Below are 18,319 nucleotides of genomic sequence, written 5' to 3'. Positions count from 1 at the left end.
CCACCACCAGAGGTCTCTCTAGGCCAAGACATGTGTGTGTGTGTGTGCATGGCTCATAAAAACCCAAATAAAAACGTGCACGTAGCCTCGTCTGTGTTTAACCATTAGTTGTCAACAGACGTTGGTAAATAATGGTTAAATATAGATGAGGCTACCAACGTCTGTTCAAACACTGTCAACTTTGTTTCAAGTCATTCAATGACTCCTCACATTGCAACAAGCGTCCCTGGTGTGTCCAGACTTCTCTTCAAAGCCAAACACAACGGAACGTTTGTTAAGTCGTTGGTTTCACTGTGAACAGCGTCTGTGTTAATACCCCGGCATCATAAAGTCCACAATAGATATTCCATTGCAGCACAGTCTGTGCCAAGTATGATCCCGTGGTGCCTCGGAACTGCAGCTGCACAGATGTGCGGGGGGGTATTCGTGAATGGTGACAACTGCAGCAGGCTGGTGTTACAGCAGAAATCGTCCGCCTGCTGTTTACTACTAGCTCCATTGTCGTGAGGAATGTTTCCGTTCCGACGCCTTCCCGCCTCTGTGTGGTGATTAGGCAGCACAACTCACTCTGTCCGGTTTGATCCTGCTGTGGGCTCTCATGTGATTGAAAATAAAGAAACAAATTAAGAAGCGTAAACACAAGGCCTAATTATAATATAGTGCATCAGTATAATAGATAGCTACCCATTAGTCCTGCATTAAATATGTTCATAAATGATAAAACTCTGAAAATAGAGAAATACAAAATTATTTAAATACATTATTTTTAAATTCTAAAGCATTATAAAAATAATTAAACCTCGACCACAAGGCCTGTACAAACTAATAGTTTAACCGTGCAAAACTACACTACACTATACAAGTCTCTGGTTAAATTAAACTGGTTGTGATTAAGGTTAGAGACAAAACTTTGGTTAAGCTGTCTAAACGAACGGAAGTCAGTGTACAATATGCACTTAATAACGGCCTACGTCTTAGAACTCCACTTCCCATAATGCTTTGGGAGGGGCTACACAACATTAACATAATGGTGTCGTCTGTGCAATTAAACTCCACATTTGTTCACATTTTGCACCATTACAAGTATGCCGAATTATCAATCAGTATTTCCTATTTACAAAACCCCCACGGGTGTTCACTGAATTATGACAGGATTACTGTAACACTTGATAAAACGTAAAAACGTGACAATTATCAGGCAAGATCGGTTGTTGTAAGGAGTGGATTTGTGGCATTGTTTTGTCAAGTTGTGCTATAAAGTCTGTTTTAACATTCTACGAAGATACCCCCGCCACCAATGATGTCGTGGCACAGTCCCTTTTCACGCCACACGGAACGAGAGGGAAAAGAATAGCAGAAGTGGGTCACTCGCATAATTTCGCTTCATTATCACGCGGAAGAAGTGTTTCCCCTTCACCGAGCCGAGCCGGGGTTGTCCTCGGGTGACACAGTTTAAAAAACAAGGTATTTGTAAAAGAAACTGCCCATGGTCTCTAGAAACACACGAGAGAAGACAGCGCGAGGGAAATGGTGGCGTCTTTGATACGCGACGTCCTTTTTTCATTTCCTGCCACTTCAGCATGGAGACAACGCTGACGGTATTCGCCAAACCTCCTTGCACCGTCTGGTCTGAACCGGTTCATAAAGTGCGCGATCTCGTGCGTACTGCAGACTGACTCCACGCACAGCACTCCGCGCGCCCTCGCCAGTCTCCGCCCTCGCCTACGCCTTCCGCGTGCTGTTTGGACAATGGGGACGTTCATGTTTTGTGATTGGTTCGCGCCCCTCCAAGCCTTTTTATTGTGGGGCAGGTCCCGTTAACCGTCCACGGGCACGCGGAGAAATGGAGTTGTAAACCAATCGTGTGCACTTTTCAGCACCAACACCTCGTGGACAGCAGCCAAACGGAGACGGTGGTTGATGATGTGTGTTCGCTAAGTTTATTGTCATAAACTGAAGATTGACTGCTGCGGTCACTGGGAAACTTTACTGCGAGTTTCGAGTCCGCGAGAGGAGCACACAGCGGCGCAGCTCGCGCTTTGTCCGCCCCAGTGGGCACGCTGAGCCAAGAACTGCTCCTCGCTTGATAGAGGCAAGTTTTTTTGTGGTCGATATCTTTTTGTGTGTGTGTGTGACTCGCCTGTGTCGAATTGGCGCGGCCTGGCTTCGTCTAACAGCAGAGGATTAGATGGCTGCAAAGGAAGGCAAACAAATGTGATAAGGAGCACTAGCTATCCTCGCCGGTTCGGCCCAGACAACGGTTGAGTCGTGGTCGCGTTTCCAGCCACATCGCAGCCTGCACGCACCGCTAGCCGCCGAGGTCTCCATTGTGTGAGCATCTCTTGTGCTATCGCTGCAGCCGCCCGACCAGAGCCCCGGATCCCGCGCTGCCATCACGCACCGGCCCCCCCTTTTCCTCACAGCTACACCCGTTGTGTCTCTATAGCCTTTCTGAATCGACGCATCCAAAACAAAATGTGTTCTCGGGTTTGGTTCGTGACCGACCGGCGCATCAGCCAGGAGTATCCACAAGTTCAGATCCTGCGGGCATTGAAGGAGCGCTGCGCCGAGGAGGATGTTGAATTCCGCTCACTTCTCATGGATCAAATTGTGTTGACGATCACCGAGGGACAATTGGGTGAGTAGCAGGCTGCTAATGAAAGCAATCTGTCTGTTCGCGGGGTTGTGTGAGTTAATACGGCTGTGGAACGCGGGGTATTATTTGAGATCGCGGTCCACACACACTATTGTTTGGGGTCCCCTCCACAGAGTACAGCGAGGGGAGGGAGAGCTAGCTGCTAGCAGAGGAGCGAAGTGTGCCGTGACCGCCTAACCCACTTTCCAGTTTCTTGAGAGCTACCTCTCCGAGGGGAGCGATCACTCTTGATTCAGTTTTGCTGAGTGTCGCAATCCCAACAACGGATGATCAGATTTACAAAACCGAGAGAAACCGAGTCATGAGATCATAGAAGATAACTGGTGTCATTTTTGGGGGGATTTTCTCTCAAATGTAAATGTAGGGAGGTCGCACGTACAGATAAGGGCTGCAATAATTAACCGATTATTAGTTGATAATTGATTGGCAACTGTTTTGATTTTTGATTAGGTTAATTTCTGTTTGATAAATTTGAATATTTTCTGTTTTCTTTGGACAAAAAGTTCATAATTGAGATTTGGAAAACATGTTTTTGTAATTTTAGGCATTTTATAGACAAAACAACTAATTGATGAACAGAGAAAATAGTAAGCTAGCAACATATGAAACACACAATGTTTTTTTTACACTAAATAGTAGATTAATCATTAAATGGTTGAGTTTAATAATTTCTGTATAAAATATCAAATTTGGAATTTGATGCACACCACATTTACATACATTTTCACAAGGGTTTATATAAAATGCATTGAGGTCAAAACAAGGAAAATATCAAGCACATATGCATATATGATACCATTATTATCATTTACTATATTAATCTGTCAAGTCATTATTACTTGACAGGTTACTAACAAGGGACATTGATAATTAAACCAAACATTCTAATAATAATTGTAGTATCTTGGATCCACAAAGTAAGTAAGTAACGACTCCACTTTGATAAATTTCATGGTGTTCATGGTTTTCCATATAATCTATAATCCCTCCTCTGTGCAATCGAGTTTAAGCTCTAATGACACATCTTCAGTCTGTCTTTTGTTTTCCAGCCCACAGCTTTTCCCAGAGCACAATATTTGTGTTCAGCCTGTTCTTCTATGACAACATTTCATGGTATTGAACCCAAAGGCCTTGATTAGGTGATGGTAGCAGTAGGAACACTCGACAAACAGACACACATGGAATTTGTCAGGGCGGTGTGAAGTGGGGCTGTGTCGCTAGATGAGAGGTGTGGAAGTCTCAATTAACATGAGAGTAGGTTGGCATTAGCAGTGGCTGACTAGTTGGGAGAGGATTTGGGACGAAGAGAGGTGAGACAGGGCGCCATGTAATTTTCCTCACTTCTTCACGCTGCCATGTTGTTCTGTTACACCTAGGCAAAGCTTTATATTGAACATTAGGGTTTCAAATACCAGCAATAGAACAGAAGGCCCGATATGTGATATGTGTTTCACATATCCAGCTAAAGGGATATTTGTGACCATAAACAAGTCTTAGTCTTAGTGCTTGCATAGCTAGAAAATCTGATCTCAACTATTGGTTGTAACCCAAAATGCTAAATGCATAGTGTATATATGGAGACAGCTGTCCAGACCTCTCGCGTTGCAAGACACACACAACTAGAGCAAGGCAGTTAGCATGACCTGTAATCCATGCTGGCTCTAAATTGTCTACACAGTAAATATCCTCTGACCCTTGGCTTGACATCACAGATTAACATCCAGTAGACAGTCTAGCCACGTTATATGTTCTAAAACACAGGAAGCAATGGAGTACATGCGCTGCTGCAAGGGATGCTAAGTGTATAATATCCCAGGGCACTCTACATTCACCTAGATATAAATTAACCATGCTTCATTTACATATAATGTACAGAAGCTCCAAAGTTGGAAGTTTCTAAATCCGTTGATAATGAGTTAAATTGATTTTTGTTCAGGTTGCTTTAATCCAAAATGGGCACATTCAACAACTTCTGGCGGGGGAATGGCACATGTAGAGCTTGATTAAAGCCTGGTAAAGGCTATAAATAACCAATTTGAAGTCCACTGTGCCCAAGAAAACACTCAAATTATGGACATTTTGAAATTAAGGCATTTGGATCTCAAGAGAGCAACAGAGAAGGAGGAAGCGGCCACAAAAAGCCACCAGCAAGCTATATTTTTCTGTATTGCCATTGGAGCGTCATTGTAATTTGGCCCCGACATGATCCACTCTGTGCTTGCACTGTCGAATCCTCCAGAGTCTGCAGTGTTTTAGTCTACAACAACGTTACATGTGTATGGTAAGGTGAATGCTGGTCTTGAATGAATTCATTAGCTCATAATGTTCATTTAAATTCAGCTTAAAAACCCTTAAATGTGTTCTTGCACAGAAGTGGTACTTCTTTTAGGGTAGGTCAGGATGCAGTCACAGTCCTAAAACTGCTAACTCTTTTACAGCTCACTATGTCAAATCGTCATTCTGATGGCCCCTTATTGTGTACTCAAGCTAGGTTGAGGTCCGTTTTTCACTGTGAAGTTAATGAGTTCAGTCTGTCCTCAGGAGGAGTGATAAATACACACATGCACATGCAACCACTCTTTTATTTTAATGAGCATCGATGGCTGCTCACATTAAACAGCCAAAGCCAGCCTACAGCTGGCCGGAGGCATTTCACATCCCATGACCTGTGCTGTTAGAAGCTTAAACAGAGCCAAGACATCACTTGATGTCACAATCCTTCGTGATCCTTACACATGGTCACTCCAAACACGATAAATGTAACGCGTCTATGTCAGTGAGTAAGAAGATGGATCATATAGATGCAGGTTTGGATTGTTCATTTACCGCTAGACATGTGAGCGTTTGTACCAGCATCAGCATACATGATATGTTGTAACTTGTTTTGTTATGACTATACAACCACAAACTTTAATTATTATTTTTTTAAGTTTGTAAAAAGACACCACTTTGTTTATTGCACACTTTAGGTTCTTTATCGGGAAGGAAAATATACTCGAAATTTCTTTTTAAGAAAATGAAGTGATTTGATAGCACAGACTAATGCGTCCAGGAAACATCCCGGTTAGTAATTAACACACAGTGTCTCACTTGTAGGAACAGGAACATTTGCATTTTATTGGGTTTGCCAAAGAGCTCATGGCGCCTTTTCTCTAGGTACAATAAGATTGCATACCCTGACATGCCCGGAAAAATCTGTTGACGTCCATGGTGCAGTTTTCTTTGTTTATACAAACCACTAGTTCTGGTGGGTAACAAGTATTTTCACACTAGCATCATGTCTAAATTATAGAAATAGTGATTCAGTAAGACTTGGCAAGTTTATACACTCTCACTCTGCCATTATACTGACTCATCTATTGTCTACAAATACATAATGATTTTTACAAGCTTGACTCATGGGTTTAATGATACATGCATAAATCATAAACGTACATCTATTGCTGTAGTGCTGTGCTTGCCAAATAGCAGGTAAAATGAATACACTGATGTTCACCACTGTGAAGTAGATGTTTTATGGTGCCACGTCGTATCTGCCGGAGATCAATGCAAAGTAGCCAGCAGCCATGTTGGTTCATTATCTCCACGCTTGCCTGGCCTCAGAGTAGGTCCACACTATATTCACATACATATACTGTGTATGCAAATGGAATATTGAAGGCCTTGTTAGCCTACAAAGCTAAACATTCTGTAGGAAATTGTGGGAAAGCCTCATTTAGCGAGGATATCCAGGATTAGACTGAGGCTACATTTAGCACTGTCAGGAAACCACCAGCCAAACCTTGCATACAGCATTTTGTTGGCACTGCTGGCTTTGCGATGTTGCAGCGGTATGGTATGCACAGAATGCTTGTTATGCTTGACAGCTTTTGTCGGGGAGATTGAAAATGCGATGCACATGTACAGTTCGTTGAAGCATGAATAATATGACAGTGTGATGCTGAGGCAATAATGATAATTAGAAACAGGTCACACAAACAGAAAATTAAGACATTGTTCCACAAAAACGACAATATGTCACCTTTTGTTTTTGTGCACCAAAACGTTTGTCTGTGGTGGTCATATGACAGATAGTGCAGTGAATCGGTCCTATTCATCTGGCTGCCGCACTGGTCTCTGTTTGGTTCCCCTGGAGATGCTATGAGCATCACTAACAGTGAACACTGTCAAAAACCATGAGACCACATCCCCTGACACTTGCCACTGTAACACCACTCACTGTCTTCCCTAGCGGCTGCACAATCGGAGCAGTGTGAGAGTGTTGAATAGGGCTAGAAAGACAGTAAATCCTCTCCTACACTGAGATTATGAGGAGGAAGAGGGAACACAAAGGAGGGACAGCAGCAGGCTTTTCATGGCTTCATCTGCCCTTGTGTCACCCCTCCCAGTTGTCCACGCTACCACTACAAGACATCTCTAACCTTTCAACTTAAAGTTTGTGGGTTTGATTCCTGGCTTCGCTAGTCTACATTCTGATGTGCCTTATGGCAAGACACTTAATCCCATGTTGCTCCTGATGGCTGTGCTGGCAGGGTGTGAATGGCAAAAACTGGTCATCAAGACTAGAAAACCGACCATTTACCACGGTGTACCTGCAGATTCTAAGATGGCTGATGAATTCAGGACATGGTAGAGGTGGAGTGCTGCACTGGTGTCTCCTTCCCGTACGTACAGTATACTTTGTGCATACTCGCACGTTCCCACAGGTTTTTGTCACCCACTCGGTTCGTCAGGATGAGCTGTTGAGTCGCATCGCCTGCTGAAAAATCTCACAGTATCTCTGTTTCCTCTTCTCATCCAGGGTGACAAAGTAACACCAGTCACCAGATAAGTGCTGCCAAATCTTTGGCTAAGGCTAGTGAATTTGCCATCTGTGTTTGGGCAATATCGAGCCAATATTCTGTTGTCACAAAATCCTGTTTGGCTGTGTTGCTAGAGACTGAATGATGAAATGGTGACTTTCAGATGTATGAAGAGCGTATCAGGCGAGCCTAATTCTTGCCATCACACACTCACGCAGTGCTACACTGATGACTGATCAGAGGCAGGTTTTTTTTGTCCAGGCGAGCATTCAAACTCCACACTAGAGCATAATCGACAGCCATGTAAATGTGCTTGAAAATGCATCTCTATGTTGCATCACACATGGATGGCACGTCCAGCCCATTGTCACAGACTTGAATAATACCCTGCCCCCTGTTCCGCCCATGTGGGCAGTTTGTGTCATTATGAAATGTAGACTTTAACTGCACAACAAGGTCAGCAACGTGTTTACTTCGCTATCCATGTTGCACTCACCACTGGTAGTTGAAGCAGCCTCAGTAGACCTCCACACAAAAACCTGGGAGTTTACAGATTAAAACAAAATCAGTCTGAATTGCTTGAAAACACTGGAAAAATAGGGATGCAACTCTAACGTGTGCTTCAAAACCTGGACATGTAAAATAGAGTAATTTGAAATGCCACTTGCAATTTGAGTGTCCAGCTGTGATGTAATTTCACTTCCATTATACACCAAATATCCCCCTAATTTTGTTTAAAAATAAAATCAAAAGAGGAATTAATCACGAACCACACAGAGTGGACATTTCCCTTAGCATGTAGGTAAACAAATCACCCACACTTGATGTAATTCACAGTTTCAGTTTTGTCCAAAAGTCATCATACCACTTTCAAATAGGAAACTAATCTCAAGCTGTATGTGGGCTAGGATCTTCATGTGCTCTCAAAGCACATGTTTGGAGTGTGTTTACACTTAGTGCACTAAATAACCCGGAATTTAAAAATAAATAAATGCATGTGTTGTATTTATAACGATGTCTTTACCACGCTTTAAATTCAAGTTGTGACCCTTGGGCTTCCAGATAGGGCTGCCCATTCCTCTGTCCTACAGTGAGACAAGGAAGTTAACACTGCAGGGGAGTAATGTATATGGATATGGTCTGAATGTAAATAATGGTATCAGCAGTCAGGACACGTTCTAAATTCATGGCTGAACCCACAGGCGTTGTAGCCTGGCCAACTCTCTGTCTGGGGCAGTGTGGTGACCAGACAACTGGAGCAATGTCCACAAACAGTCTCCATGAGGAGGAGTAAACTTTTCCACCAGCCGGTAGATGATGGATTCAAAAGCTCACCAACCACTTTTTGTATTATATTATGTTCCCAGCTAAAGTGAAAATATAAAAATCAATTGCCCTGGAGTGTGCAAATGATGTATTTACATCTAATGGTCTATTTTCTATAATCTCACCCTTCAGGTCTGCGAGTGGAACAGGAATTGGTGACATCCTATCCACAGGTGGTGGTGGTGCGGGTGCCCACTCCCTGGGTGCAGTCAGATAGTGACATCACTGTGCTACGCCACTTGGAGAAAATGGGCTGTCGACTGATCAACCGACCCCAGGCTATACTCAACTGTGTTAATAAGTTCTGGACCTTTCAGGAATTGGCTGGCCACGGGGTGCCTCTTCCCGACACTTTCTCCTACGGTAAATCAGTACCTGATGTTAATTATTCTTTTTTTTTTTCTCTTCTTTTCTTCATTGTGTTGATTTGTTTTGTTCGCACTGTGTTGTTGTAACTAAGATGACTGAAGCTGTGAGTCTCCACAGCGCCGTGAGTATAATGAGGGAGTTAGAAGATGAATGTGGTATGTAACCGACTTTAATAACACATCTACTTCTCAGTGTGTGCATGGTTTATTTATGCCGGTAACATTAAAAAAAACAAACAAAAAAAAAAACAGAGTAAACATAAGCCGTAGATTATTTGAAAGTAACAGTATAATTTAATGTCTAAATGTATGAATAAACTCAGTGTAATAAATCATATCTGGAGGCAAATTTGTAATTAATTCCACAATCACCAGTCCACTGAGATTACTCAAACAATTGAGAGAAATGCTCTACATGGACCAAACTTCTCATATGTGTCATTTTAACACATATGAGAGAGTCTGATATGTTTTGTCACCGCTCACACCACAAGCTACAATCCTGTTTTTATTGTTACATCTTGTTGATATATATATTTAAATATATATATATATATATATATATATATATATGTTTATATAAAAAAAAAACAAAGACTGCAAACATCCAGGGAGAAAGATGCAGACAGTGAGAGAGAAAAAAAGAGGAAAGGGGTGTTTGGCCTACATTCCATTTGTCTCTCTGCACAGTAGGCCAGGCAATGCATGCAGAGCAGCTGGAGAGCTTATGTAACAACCCACCCCCACCCCGGCCCACCCCGCCCCCCATTGCTCCACCCCACAACTCATGATTTTTCAAAATACATGAAAAAGAAATCCGTTGCCCCCTCCTCCTGTTCACCGACTCAGCAGCTTGTGACGTGGAAGGGCCTACACTTGGTGTCCACCCTCTCCTTATCCTCTGCTCTCTCTCCCACTCACTGCAAAACACATGTGCGTCTGTAAAACAAAGCTACGTGACACTGTAGTTCACATCTGTTCCCTTGACCGAATGCCACAACGAGACCAGACAGGCAAACTGGGGCTGGGGGTGGAGAGAGGAAGGGGAAATAAGTTGTTGTTTTTTGAGGTTTTTTAAACACATTTTTCAATGGGTTCTCAAGCCAAGGCTGAAAAGGCTTAAGTCCATCTGTTGCTGCAAGCTGTTGTAATGATCCTGTGTTGCATATGGTCAGCTGCTTCATATTAATGCATTCTTCAGCAATCACTGAAGTTCCAATCACACGAATACAGCAGCAAGACAAGTATAAGTGAGGGTCATCTCTCCGGATGACTTGTATAGCAATGTTTGATCCCAGTCTTGAATTCCCTCCTGTATTTTTTTATTTTATTTACGTTTTTTTAAATGTTCTGTATGCTTGTGTGTCTGTGTGCGTGGGCATTTCCCAGGAGGGCACGACAACTTCCGTAAGATGATTGACGAGGCCGAGCCACTCGGCTATCCGGTTGTGGTGAAGAACGCACGTGGCCACAGAGGTAAGACAAACTGTCTTCTCCATGACACCACACCTCTGTGCACTGCAGGCCCCTTATTGCAGCTCAGTCCACCCTTATATGAAATTCATTAACAGAGTGTTAAATTATTAGAGCTGTGGTGCTGCGACAGACGCTCGCACAGCCGCTGCTAGGTTCTGCATTTTAGTTTCCATTTTAACAAATTGACCCTAGTTTTCTCATTTGGCCTCAGTTCACAGTGTGAGACATATTATGCTAGCAAGACATCAGCCCCACTGTCCCTGCCACTGTGTGAATGACTAATAAAGGCCCTGAGCTAGCCCAGACTTCCCTCTTACCACACTGTTGGGGAAAGAAGCTGAGGGTCAGCCATGAACGTGACTTTTCAAGGCTTTCCCAAGGGTTGCTTTATTTCCTTCTGTGGTTGACTCTTGACCCTGGCCGAAGTCCAGCTTGCCTTTCTTTTCTTAAGCAAATATAAAGGCGTGTGAACAAATGGCTGTTGGCCATTTTTTCCAGTGACTCTCTTTATCTTATTTTGTCCTGAGTCTCTAATAGTCCCGCCTGCATGCAGCCTGCCTGTGAAGAAGTGAAGCAGAGATGAAGATAGCAGAAGTAATCAAGCGAGTCAAAGAAACATGGCTAAAAAAAAAAAAAAGCAGGCTAAATTTAAGTTCCTCTATAAACAGTGACCTCCCCTGATTTGTGTGTGTGGCTTTGAGGGGAGGGGGTGGGACGTATCGGTTGCTCTTTTTTTATAAAGACACAGATGTGAAATGGTGAAAATCCCCAACATTAGTTAGTGTGTGTGTTGTTTGTGTGCCTTTAGGTGCACAAACAATGCTGTGTCATCAGAACAGACCCTTCATAATCTCGTGTCTCCCTGAGTCACAGCTCCTTGTTTGTCTTGCATTGCATCAAGTGTTGATGCCTGCCAGGGTCCATATTCACATCTTTATAATGTTAACCAGGGACCACGTCCTCACACACTCCGTGCACGTACACACAGCAGTCACATGATATTCCCTGGTGCTGGAACAGGGGTCAGAGGGCCTGACAAACAGGAGACAGAGCCAAGTGGTGCTAATTAAAACGGGCGTCTTCTATCCTCTGTGAGAAGCCATTCTGTGGCTGACAAGTTTTTTTTGTCCTGTCCATGATAGCCATACATCAGAAATGGGAACTGGTGTGAGACTTGGTCAGCAAAAGCAGCTACATGTCAGCAGAGACTTTGAGGAAGTAATCCTTATATTACGCAAATATTAGACCCGAGAAGCTGCATGTTTACACGTTAACATAACACCACTTCAGTTATCTTGAAAACCCTGACAACTACAGTAGCTTGTCTTTCATTCTTCCCCTCATCTCAAATCTTTTTCCTCCTCCCAGGAAAGGCAGTGTTCCTAGCACGGGACAAACACCACCTGACAGACCTGTGCCACTTGATCCGCCATGACACGCCCTACCTGTTTCAGGAGTATGTGAAGGAGTCGCACGGCCGCGACGTGCGGGTGGTCCTGGTGGGCGGCCGCGTCATCGGCTCCATGCTACGCTGCTCCACTGACGGTCGCATGCAGAGCAACTGCTCCCTGGGTAGGCAGACGCTCAGCCAGAGTCCGCGATGACACAGTTAATTGTTTAACTATTGAACATTATCTCACTCACATATTGAATTTCCGCACTCTCCCCCCCCCACACCTCCCCATAATCACTACTTAATGTGGACGCTCCTAAATGCCCTCATTACTTTGATCGCATGAAATCTGTGCTCAGTTGAGTTGACTGGTTCTAATGTTTTTTGTTTCCAGAAGTCTGGTTAAATAGTTTCTTTGGTTTTGGATACCAGTTTTAAATCATATTTCTTTTTGTCAAATTACATTGCACACGCTATTTCCGCCGAGTTGAGGATGTGACATCCGCTATCAGATTATTTTTTTATGTGACAGATCATGTGGGCACTTTCACTAGCTTAGTGTGGACTGAAGTGGCAGTTCTGATATTATTCAAAATGACTTGTCAAAGTCATTTTTTAGAGGTGTGTATTAACCTCGCTCTCTCTCTTCCTGGATTGTTAGGTGGTGTGGGCATGATGTGTCCACTGAGTGAACAGGGAAAGCAGCTGGCCATAGAGGTGTCTAATATCCTCGGCATGGATGTGTGTGGGATTGACCTCCTGCAACTCAACGACGGCTCATTTGTGGTCTGCGAGGCCAACGCCAACGTGGGCTTCATCGCTTTCGACCAGGCCTGCGGCATGGACGTGGCGGGCATCGTCGCCGACTTCGCCCTGTCGATGCTCCCCAGCCGCCTCACCCGCAAGATGTCCTTGCTGTCTGTCGTGTCAAGCACCAGTGAGACCAGCAGTGAGCCTGAGGTGTGCGCGGTGCCGTCTGGCGGTGGCTCGCTGCCCGAGGCCGTCTGCAACATGAGCGTGGGCTCTACTTCCAGTGAGAGTGACCCGGAGCTGGCCGAGCCCTCCCAGTCGTCGCCACGCCAGTCCACCGCGCCCACCTTGGCTGACCTGCCGGACCTCCCCGATCCAGCCTACAACTTCAACACCCTCCTCGCCAACGAGATCAAGTTATTGACTGAGTGAGATTCAAGCGGCTTCATGCACACACTGACACTGACACAAACACACATCAAAACACGCTTACCCACACGTATGTATGTATGGCAACATTCCTTAACACATATCAGTCCAAAAACGATACAAACACAGGATGTCAAATGCAAAGCTAGAAACTGAGTGAAACCGAACATACAACAGAAACATAAACAAACTAGAACACAAGCCTTTTCCTGCTTACTCCTTTCAACAAAAGCAAAGATCTGAGGCTGCTCCCCTGACTCTCCTGCCTTTGCACCTCTACTCCCAAACTGCAAACCTCAAACCTTAGCTCACTCTGCAGCACGGTGGCGTGATAATAGTACACAAGACGAGTGCTTACCGACTCTTCTAGTTTCTGTTTTTTGGAAAACAATGAGGGTAAAGGTGTTTGAATTTAATGGGAAACATTTCTTGTGTTGATATCCTCAAAAACAAAACGTTATTTAACAGAGAACAGGGAATTGCTGTTGATAGAAAAAAAGGGTTTTGTGGTGAGGCTGTTTGTCAGAGTTTGGCGGATTAGAGGCGAAATGAGAAGGTGGTTAGCTTAAGCACATCCTTGTGCAAGGCATATCCTGTACCAGTCCCTCCAGGAATTCGCAATGTTGTGATCACAGCAATTAATGCCAATTCGTTACCAAGTCCCTTTTCTGCAGGTTTGTCCAATCACCATAGTTTTCTGCAAGGCAAATCACCGTGACAGAGGTTGTTCATCATTTGTCATTGGTCAGTCTTTTTCCAAATGATGGGTTTGGACCAAAAAGTGGGTTGCAGGACTGGACAATACCATTTACATCAGGAGCACATCAGACACAGTGAGCTGCAGACACTGTGTCATCACAACTGAGGACTTTACTGTGCAGCTCTGCCTCCACCTCTTGGCAAAAATCCAACTTGACTGAGAACAGTATTTTCTAATGAGTGGTAAATTCAGTCAGTTTGTAGGTGAAACTGTGACTTTACGCTGCTACTGCTCACGGAGGGGGAGACAGACGGACAGACAGACAGAGTGCAGTTAATAGACCTACATACAGAGCAAGAATGAACTTAGTCCGGTGAATCAGACACTGCACATATCTTTCTGATTGTTAGCAGTTGAATTTTGATGTAAAAATAGACACGAAGTGAGACAGACTGCTGTGAGCGAGTGTCTCACACGCACAAAGGCTGCAAATCTCAGACAGGACTGTGATGATCCTAATTCACGATCAACATCACCCACGTCAACATCATTTTAACTAACCGTACGAACATTTACACTGAAGATACTGAAACTGTAGGTCGCTTAGACAGCCTGTTGTTAGCCTTTAATTTCACATTATGTGGGGGGGGGGGAATGCAACAACATTTTCAACCATTTTCATCGCAAAAAAAAGCATTTGCGGTCACAACAGTCACAGAAACAGCCTGCGAAATCCTGGAAGGACCGCTATACTGCCGAATCCAATGTAGCAATACAGACACACACAACAGAACGGGGACCAGGGAATGAAGGAAATTCAAAGTTACTGCTATTCATGACGGGAGAAAACGAATGTACACTCAGTGTCAGTCTTTTTTGTTTACCAGGTTGAGATTCGGATGCAGATCAGTTCATTGAATGAAATACTTGAGCTTCAACTCTCTTTGCCTTTAACTTTAAGTCACATGGTAACACAAGTTAATGTCATTACAATCCATGGAATCCCAGTTTTCAGTCATTGGTATTACAATGTTGCGTGAGCTGCTTCATTTACAAAGAATAAGAGTCACAAAATGTCCATACATTAAATCTCTGTTCAGTGTGAGTGAAGCAGACGCGTGTTAATGTCAGCAAAACTGACCTGACCTGTGCAAGGTAGTACATATCACACCGCACGTCTGGAATTACATGTATAAAACATTTGACTCTTTTTCATTTTTTACATACCTAGATAACTAGTTTGATTAGCCTTACCGACAGCAGCGGTAGCCTGTTGCTTTTTTTTAAAAAAAACACAAAAAAGATTCCACTCAGTGTTTAGCACTTTATGATAAAGACAAATTTAGGAAACACCGTACTGTGTGTGAAACCTGCATTGTCACATGCAAGCAAAATATACCTCAAAAACAACGATGTCTCACTGCCATAGACAGACTGATATTCAGATATACAGTGCATATCAGCCAGGATCCTCATGGTTTTCAAATGACCCCTGACTTACCAGCTGTTCTCTCTTTGTGTCTAAGAACTTAAAGGTAGTTGTGCATTACTATTATGATCTTTTTTTCTTTTTTTTTTCCAATTTTCTTTCTAGCCTTTTGTAAATATTAAGGTAGTGAATTAATGTACGTACATGTGAGTATCCAGCTGATGTAACTGGAATGGCTGAAATTATTCGCCAACATAGAAAATTTCATAAGCTATTATAGCAAACGTATTTGTACAGACCTGGAAAATTGAGAGGATACAAAAAATTGAAATGAAATTTGGTGCTAAGATTTCTGGATTTAGTTGGAGTTGATTTCTCGGACTTTATTTCTAGATTTTTCCGTCTTGTTTTTTTTTTGTCGTTGTTTTTGTTGTTTTGATAAAAAAATAAATACATAAATAAATCATGAACTACAAAATATGCTGTCATGACATTTTTGGCATGGTACAAATCAATATTTTTGCAGTCACTTTGAATAGAATGTTACTTTCTCTTTCCTCAGGAAAACACAAAACATTACCAAACTGGGATTTTAGTGACCAAGTATTTGCTGCCCCATGTTTTCTGCTCTCCATTTTTATTTTATTTACACCCTCTGAGATTTCAAAACTGAGGCAGGCTAACGCTGAGGTACCTGCCATTTTTAAGAGTTACTCACAGATCTTAATCGAAAGCACAAATGTTAACCAAATGCAAACTGTGCCACATACAGAGGTGACGACCACGTTTTTTTTTTTTTTAGGCCTGTTGAACACATCTCAGGGAAGCAGCCTGGATCTCACCCCCCGACCCCTACCCCCTGACCCCAAATCATATCCATCCAAACTTAACACACAACAAAAACATAACACTTACCCACAGGCAGACAAAAAAAAGACACGCAAACATCAAGGAAAAAAAAGGTTGAAAGAAATGTGGTGTGTGCCATGGCTCCTCCCCCCCGTTTTGTATTGTTTCCTTGTTTAATTCTTAATTTATTTAAATAAGTGGTTTGTGTGCACTAATATTGTCTCAATAAAGTGAAACCGCTGTGAAACTTGATTTTTATTTTTCCTTATTTGTGGCCCATTAAATTGTCTAGTATCAAAAAGAGGCCCTGCTTGGGGGTGGGGTGGGGGTGTTCCACCTAAACCCACCACACAAGGAGGAAAAGCAGCTTCTAGTGAAGATTGCTGCTGTCAAGTGAACACACGGGGGGCTTTACTGAGAGAATAGCATCATTTACACTACTGTGATGTCATCCAATATCTCTGTCATCAAAGAATCTGACAAACAAACTGTGAAATCATACGACACTGAAAACACTCCAGGTCCGATAAACTTGAACACTGATCCCCTCTCCAATGTTCAATATTCCAGTGTTCACATTTCACACATGGGTATCTCCAGTTGTTGCCTCCCCCCCCCATTGTTTTTTTTCCTTTTCGAAGTCTTTGTCTTTGTTTTGAAGCCTCTGTCATTCCACATTGTGTACATGTGTGTAAACCATAAATCTCATATCCTTCTCAGACATGAAAAAGCCAGCCGTTTCGAACAAACTCCTCTGTTACGGCCCTGTTATTCGAATCAGTATTTTACACATCAGCCAATGAAGGTTCATTTAACTGTGCCCTAACAACTCTCAATATGCCTTTCATGGTTTTCTTTGGAAGCCTTGTTTTGAGTCAGGGTCCCAGTTCAGACAGGTTTTCTATTGGAAAACGGAAAAAGAGCATACAAGGCATGAACGCTAGAAACCAGGTACCACATGCTCGTGACACCACGGCACAAGACGTGTATGTAAATGATGAAATTGTTCAGCGTGTATCTGCCTGTGTGGTGCTCGGCCAGCGTGGAATAAATGTTTTGACATGTGGACAAGTCACTGTGTGCAACGACACAACCGAGCACAAGGTTGCTTTTTAATTCCAAACTGCTGCTAATGTATATTTGGCTGAATAAGGAAAAAGGGAATATCCAAGTGTTTCCATGTCTTGCTGCCTCTCAACACATGCAAATGAACCTGAATGCCAAAAATAAGAATTTTGTTGTATAATTCCGTACTAATGACACTAGTAGATGAGTGAAATGTGTTTTTTTGTTTTGATATGAAGAATAAATGTGTCAGAATTGTATATATGTTGGGATTTCACAGCGAACATCAGGTGCATTTTATGTCGGCGTGTTTTAAATACCTGACATTTGCTCAAAAGGTTTACAAAAGTTGCAGGAGAGAAATATGATGTTTATGCTTCGTTTGAAGAGAAAATACAAAAATGAGAAAATGCAGCTCTCTGTTGATAGTTAAAAAGAAATAATAATTATATTGACTCTGCATATGGTGGATTGATGAAGATTCTGAACTGCCAAAATGAGCAAAAACATTGTTTAAAAAAGGTTCTCAGCAAATGGGTTTCACTCTTATTCCATTATTCTCTGTATCATTCTGACATTCTTACAAAAAGGATCCAAAATTTGTGTCATTAACAGATGTGCAGGATGTTGTAAATATATATATCCCTCTTTTTTTTAGATTAAAATAAAGATGAGTCATTCAAAAGCAATGAAAACCTGTCTGTTCCTCCTCTTACTGCTTTTATCTAGAGATTCTAAAATTGTTTTCATACAGTATGATTAAAAATGTCTCATCATCCGTTTACAGTACCACACCACAACATCTGGATAAACCCTAAATGACATCACTGTCCGCATTAACCTCTCATTTCTGATTAGTTCAGCAGTTTAGTGCATCTCCACAGTTGTTTTGATGGCGCAGAGACATGAGGAAGATCCAGTGATTATCCAGATTTGGGATGTGGATCCGTCTGCAAACTGCTCACCAGCTGCAGCAGGCTCTGGATGCACTCTGTCAGGTCGTGATTTGGTATCAGCTGGCTGGTCTGCAGAGCTGTGCTGCCAAATCCTGCTGCCTGGCACACAAACACAAACGA

At 42.8% G+C, this 18,319-nt stretch overlaps 1 protein-coding gene across 1 annotated transcript; it reads left to right on the top strand.

Moving 5' to 3' along the window:
- The first annotated feature begins 1,835 nt into the window (after window positions 1–1,835).
- Window positions 1,836–18,024, top strand: rimkla (ribosomal modification protein rimK-like family member A). Its single transcript, XM_044037801.1, has 5 exons — window positions 1,836–2,638; window positions 8,917–9,147; window positions 10,542–10,628; window positions 11,997–12,200; window positions 12,683–18,024. The coding sequence occupies exons 1-5, from the start codon at window positions 2,476–2,478 to the stop codon at window positions 13,201–13,203; spliced, it is 1,206 nt and encodes a 401-aa protein (XP_043893736.1). The 5' UTR covers window positions 1,836–2,475; the 3' UTR covers window positions 13,204–18,024.
- Window positions 18,025–18,319: the final 295 nt, after the last annotated feature.

Source organism: Solea senegalensis, linkage group LG11 (assembly GCF_019176455.1).
Source record: "Solea senegalensis isolate Sse05_10M linkage group LG11, IFAPA_SoseM_1, whole genome shotgun sequence".
Lineage (NCBI taxonomy): Eukaryota > Metazoa > Chordata > Actinopteri > Pleuronectiformes > Soleidae > Solea > Solea senegalensis.
Note: the sequence above shows the minus strand (reverse complement) of the source record. Positions and strands in the feature narration are given on the sequence as shown.